The sequence below is a fragment of the Miscanthus floridulus genome, chromosome 19 (genome assembly GCF_019320115.1).
Source record: "Miscanthus floridulus cultivar M001 chromosome 19, ASM1932011v1, whole genome shotgun sequence".
Taxonomy (NCBI): Eukaryota; Viridiplantae; Streptophyta; class Magnoliopsida; order Poales; family Poaceae; genus Miscanthus; species Miscanthus floridulus.
The window spans coordinates 6918232-6924535 of record NC_089598.1 but is presented as its reverse complement, the minus strand read 5'-3'; the positions used below and the strand labels follow the sequence as shown (position 1 = coordinate 6924535).

The 6304-nt window shown below is 49.0% G+C and overlaps 1 protein-coding gene across 1 annotated transcript; it reads right to left on the bottom strand.

Moving 5' to 3' along the window:
- Positions 1–3228: 3228 nt before the first annotated feature.
- LOC136525470 (uncharacterized) lies at positions 3229–3750 on the bottom strand. Its single transcript, XM_066518444.1, has 2 exons — positions 3457–3750; positions 3229–3408 (listed from the first exon to the last, which is right to left on the bottom strand). Exons 1-2 carry the CDS (start codon positions 3748–3750, stop codon positions 3229–3231), a joined length of 474 nt encoding a protein of 157 aa, XP_066374541.1.
- Positions 3751–6304: the final 2554 nt, after the last annotated feature.

Genomic DNA, 6304 nt, shown 5'->3' with positions numbered 1-6304 from the left:
GGTAATTTAATATATGAATTTTTAAGGTAATTTAATATTTATGAATGGTTTCATATGGATATTGCTATTGCATCCGCAGTTAAGTGTTTATATATATGCATTTATATTTAGTACTATCAATGTTATGTTATGTATGTATAAAGGACCCCGGATTGTAGTTTCGCCCTGGGCCTCCAAAAAATCAGGGCCGGCCCTGTTACCAACTCGCTATAAGTTATGAAATTAAATGTCTATAAAACTATATAGTGAAACTTTACATTTAGAGTGGGTGTTTCGTTCAAGTTTTATTTCATTCTATATGACATGATAGTCTTGAAAACAACGCCCTAAAACTATCAACCGAGACTGACCTTAGAGCCGGAGGTCATCAAACCTGCCACGACCTATAGCTACTCGGATCCGCCCATGCCTCACCACAGAGTCAGAGGTCATCAAACTTGTCACGACCTATAACTACTCGGATCCGCCCACGCCCCCACCACAGAGCCACAGCCACTAGCTAGTCGAGCAAAACGCCCGCACCTCCCTACTATCGGTGCCCCCTTGGGTGGACTCTAAAAGTAGTATTTCCATGTCATCTCCTACTAATAGCTATGCCATCTCACTAACTTCAATCTTTTAATGTAACCAATTTTTATAAGAATTGATGTAAGAATATGTGGATAATTTATCTCATATATGCAATAGTTTTATTTTTGAGAGAGTCTCACGGCAACGCGTGGAGTATCCTTCTAGTATAATTTAATTTCCACTCCAACCAACTTCAATACATATGGATAGAGCTAAATACATATGCATCAAACAAGCCTTTAGCTGGTTTTATCCCTAGTTCCCGTATCTGGTAATTCCATCGTTCCCACGCATTTGCATGTGGCACGTAGGCCAAAGAAGCAGTTAAATGATAATAATTTGATTGTTATTCATCAGTTTGCATGCCTTGGCTGATTATCTGATACAAAAAACATGGGAGACGTGCACATAGTTTTTCCTCAGATTCATGATTCTTCCTTGGGTGCCGCTCGCTTTGACATACACTCATTCATGCCTGGGCCCTATGTGTTGTGCTGGTGGAATTGTCCAAACTGAGGGGGGGGGGGGGGGGGGGGGGGGGGGGGGGGGGGGGAATAATATTGCATCACATTAATTATCAAAGAAAATTTCTTCATTTTTTACTTACAATTACTTAACAGATACACAATAATAGGTCTGGAGTCTTTGGTATGTACTTACTTCCACATTTGTTTCCAGGTGCAACCAGATTTCCACATTCGCGTGCAACTCGAACTAATTTAACAACACTTAATACCAATAGCTGCTCTTTTGCGGAAAGGTTACGACAAATGCAAACCATGTTGGATTTTCGCACGGTTGCACAACATTTGGCGCTTGGTTCGGCATAATCGCCAACAATGCTGATGGAATCCTTGCATCTGCTCTTAACTTTTTCTTTATCAACTAAGCAAAAAACCATGAATTGAAGGATTACTTTTGTATCCATCATGATGATAGTAATAATGGTTCTAAGTCTAAAGCACGTACTTCCGATCCTCTCTGTTAGCCTACAATGCACTTCTATTTATAGCATATACGAGGAGCAAGTCGATCTCGTGACAAAGTTAATGTCATGGAATCCTCGTAATGATAGTACCGCCTACAAAGTCAAGGTCATCATCATAAAGCAAAACATGTATAAATGCTTAGAAATCTTTGAATAAATAAACCAACAATAAAATACTAGCACTAGTATATGAGTAGTAGACGACATGGATACGGTCCATTTATTTTTCATACTTCGGCAGCTCCGGCCAACGAAGGCCATGTAGTTGTAGTAGCAGGCTCGCATCGGTCGGCATGACCAATTCACCCGTCCACGGCTCCACGCTACTTTTTGTTGTTATTGGGCTCAAAAATCACATTGGCCGTGTGCATCTTCCTCAATACAGTACTGTTTTACATATCCCTGCAGTTAAGCCAAATTTGCTGACATCGGTGCTTTATAAATTATTTTGAAAATTTTAATACCTATCACTGCCAAACCAAACATCTAAATTAAATTCCGATTGTAACATTAGGTTTCTTATGATAAAATCTTTCAAAAAAAGACCCCGCATGAATATATAGAAAAAGTTTTATTTGTTGAAGAACATTTTTTCATGACTATAGAACATTTTCTCTATGTTAAGAGAATTCGGAGTGGCACCTTCGTGACATAATCACCTAGTTCACACGTGCTTATTTATTTATTTATTCGAAGTATGCAATTGTAATTGTTTAATTAGAGGTCGCTTAAAGGATGATTTGGTTGAGACAGTCTTTGCTGTTAGGGTGGTTCGCTTATTCTATTATTGGGTTGGGCTACGATGCTTATAACATTGTTTACAAGATTATATATTATATGATTTTGGCTGTTTAGATCCTTATTTTAATGGGAAGTCTGCGGAAATTTAGTTGTTGATTGGTAGCCTATGTTTCTAAACTTAGTAGAATTTAGATGTTGATTGGTAGCCTCCAGTGGCATCTCTAGCCGCGGTATTATATCGTGGATCTGAACTAGGGGAGAGCGAATGCACGGGAATTGGGATCTCATGGCTATAGCGTCAGAGGGTAAAACTCTGCTCGATGCTTGTTAGCATATATGATTGCTGTTCATTTTTTTTGATATAAAACTCTGCTTTTCCTCCGTTCACTATATATCTGATGACGGCCTGTCACACGGTCGTGTACTTCTTGTACAGAATTCATTTGGCTCTTTGTTAAACACTTCACAAGTAAACATAGGCTGTTTTCCATAAGCAGCGGTATTTGGTTAAAATGACCTCATGCCTTCAAATCCTGATGGTTCTAGTTAATTTCACGATTGAAACCTGAAATGACCTCAGCTAGCTAGCTCCATATGTAGTAGGACCAAAGGAACATGTAAGCAGTAGGATTCGAGAAGAACAGCAAGCAATCGAGATAGGAATGTAGATCGGAGGAGTTCTTAGGATTAGAACACATAGGAGTGTTAGGAGAGTTTACAAATCTGTTTTGATAATTGATGATCATCTCTGTCTCTCTCTCACTCGGCTACTTGTACCTGGCTTCCTGCCGTCTTCTCCAGCTGGCGGTCATTACGTCCATTCAGGCCCACGAACTCTGGTACTGGGCCGTCGCTCCCTTGCGCCACGCCGAGGCCTAGGTACCAGCTCCCGGTCTTGATCAACGATGCTCGAGTCAGACACCGGTGCATCAGGGCTGCTGACATCCCCCTGATAAGCACCAGCTTGCCCGAGGAAAGCGCTGACGAAGGCCTTCCATGTCCTCCCACGTTGCCAAAGTGGCCGACATGCCAGACCACTTGACAAGAGCTTGTAGACGCACTTCAGTGCCGACCTTGGCCACCCTTTTCTGAAGGACGTGCTCAGGTACCTGCAGGCCATCAAGTGAGAATGGTAATGGTTGGATAGTGTGAGTTACCGGCACAGCAATCTTCAACTGTGAGACTTGGAAGACTGGATGGATGGTAGAGTGAGCAGGCAACTGCAGCCTGTACGCCACTGATCCAATCTTTTCAGTGATCAAGTATGGCCCAAAGAACCAATAGGAAAGCTTCTGATTAGCTCTGGTGGCCAAGGAACTCTGAACATATGGCTGCAGCTTGACATAAACCCATGTTCCCACTGTGAAAAAGCGCTCTACACGATTCTTGTCAGCTTGAAGCTTCATACGGTTCTTGGCGCGGCCAAGATGGTGCTGAATCAGAGCTTGCATTTCGGCCTTCTGCTGCATCCACTCATCCAAAGAATCCACGGGGAGGACCCTTTGCACAACCCAGAGCTAGCCTGGCAGGATGGAGCCGTTGGCGCTCCACCCGTTCCCCTCGGGCGCTCGACCGCCGCCTCCAGAAAATCACCGAAATCCACCACAATCTTCCCTAGATCCAACCAAAATCCTTCTTCCCATTACAGATCTGCTCCTACCTCTTGTTGATCTGCCATTTGATGGGTTTTCTTCCCCCGGGTGAGGCTGTGGTTGGGATGGAGCCGCCCCTTTGGTGGGCAGCCAGCCGGCCAGGCCGTCATCGCTTGGTCCCGCTCTGCTGGTCGAGCCGTCAAGCTGGGGGAGGGATGACTCCCTCCCACCCACCGGACCCGCCCCCTCCACCCGGCGACGCCGGCGCAGCCACGCCTCCTTCCTCGCCGATCTGCCAACCCAGCCTAGATCCTATCCTGTCAAACATAGATCCGCGCTCCCCAGGACCTGATCTACCACGCCATGTCCTTCTTGCGGGCAGCAAGCATGGGGTTGATGGCTCCTGCTCGCGTCGTTCCTGGGCAGACGAAGTTGAGGAGGAGGAGGTTGCTCAGAGTGCTAGGAGCCCTAATCTGCTACAGCTACCTCTGCTTGTGGCGGCAACTCATGCCAGCTCCGTCCTTCGTTCGAGCTCACTCGACCCTGACACAGAGCCCTTCGCCACTTCTCCAGGGGGGGGCTCGGAGGAGAGGCTGCGCTTCACCGACTCAGAGGCATCGCTTGACAACTCCAACGCGCCTCCAGCGTCTGGACGATGTAAGGCCGTTCTGCTGTCGTGGCTGCAGCGCCGGCGCCATCGTCCACGTCCACATCGGGGGTGTCAACCGAGTGTGCGGCTGCCACCGACGTACCGCCCTCACCGGCTAGCATCTATCGTCGTCCACCCGGCGCACATGTCGGTCTAGCCGAACGACGATGGCTTCAGGCAGGTGCACAACAGGAGGCGTTGGCGACGTGTCGCGGCACCGCGTCGGCCGGTGCCATCATACCTGATCGGCAAGTGCTTCAACTGCCTTGCCGGCGACCACGTGCGAGCTGACTGCACGTTCCAATCCAAGTGCTTCACCTGCAAGGATGTCGGCCATTAGGCGCGCGACTACCCTAGGCACCGGGTGTGAGTCGCTGGGCGGTCAAGCGTGGTTGCTCCCCTGGGCGTGCCCCTCGGTGCCATGCCTCTGTGTGCTCTGTCTCCACCGGTAGGGAGCCGTCTGTGCCACCAGTGTGCGAGCCTCCTACTCCGGAGGCTCAGGTCGACGTGCTGGCTGTGGAGACGTTAGGCCCTATGCCACAGGCCAGTGCGAACCTGGATGCCTCCAGCGGTGATGCGGGCGGTGATGCGAATGTTGCTGGCGATCCTATTCTGCCCAAGCGCCTACGTCACATCTTGTGCTCCCTGCTCAAGCGGGTTGAGGCGCCGCCGGCATTGTAACGGCCGTGGACCACCTGGTTTACCGGAGCAGACGAGCCAACCTTCCATGCACAGGAGTCATGGCAGGCCATCATGGTCAGGGACTTGATGTGCCCTGTCGTATCGCCGCGCGGTGCCATGCCGTGCTGCAGATGTGTCAGCGCGGTTTCCGCCCCGCGAGCGACGTGTGTCGAACCGTTCATGGACAACCAGTTTGACTTCATGCTCTAGCTCCCTAGCTCGCCCTCTCCTTTCAAACGGGCAGTGATCGACCCGATGCTTATTGAGGCATCGTTGTGCACGCCGCGGAAAGTTGTCAGCGACAACGACGCACGACCTCTCTCCATCGACATCGATCTGCGCGCCGGGCAAGTGTCTCGCACTCGTCACCTTGGCATGGTGGGGTCTGCCCTAGAGGTAGATGTTGGTGTTTTGAGTAAACACCAATGAGTAAATTTGTATATTACGCGTCTAGCCCGGATGGTGTGCTAAGAAGACACAAGGTTTATACTGGATCGGACAGAATGTCCCTACGTCTAGTTCTTAGTTGCTACTCGTTTTACTTAGCACTGAAAGTTCATAGTAGGGGTTACAAAATAGCGAGAGAGGGACTGGTCCCAAGTCTCTGGTGATGTGTTGTTCGTGATGAGGTGCGGTGAACCGGTGCTATGTGATGCATTTGTTCGATGTCCCCTAGTGGGACGCCCTGCTTTCCCTTTTATAGCCCAAGGGAAAGCAGGGGTTAGAGCCAAAGGGAAGAGGGAAAGAGAAAACAGGCTCCTGGAGGTGTGTCGTTCTCCTCTTCGCGCGGGTCCCGTTGACCCTGTAGATCGTGGTAGCAGCAGTGTCGTACCGGAGTCCTATTGGCCACTGCAGCATGCGTGCAGGCATCATACGTCGTTCTTGTCTTCCATCCCATCCGAGCGGACGGAATGGTCAATGGGTCCCTGACAAAGGCCATACGAGGGGTTGGCGGTACAGTGCCAGTCAACTGACGCCAGTCGACTGACGTTGGACGGTGGTCAGGCAGGGAGTTGGCAGCACAGTGATGGCCTGTTGATGGGGTGGGCGACTTGAGTCTCCCAGCATGGCCTAATGCAACCG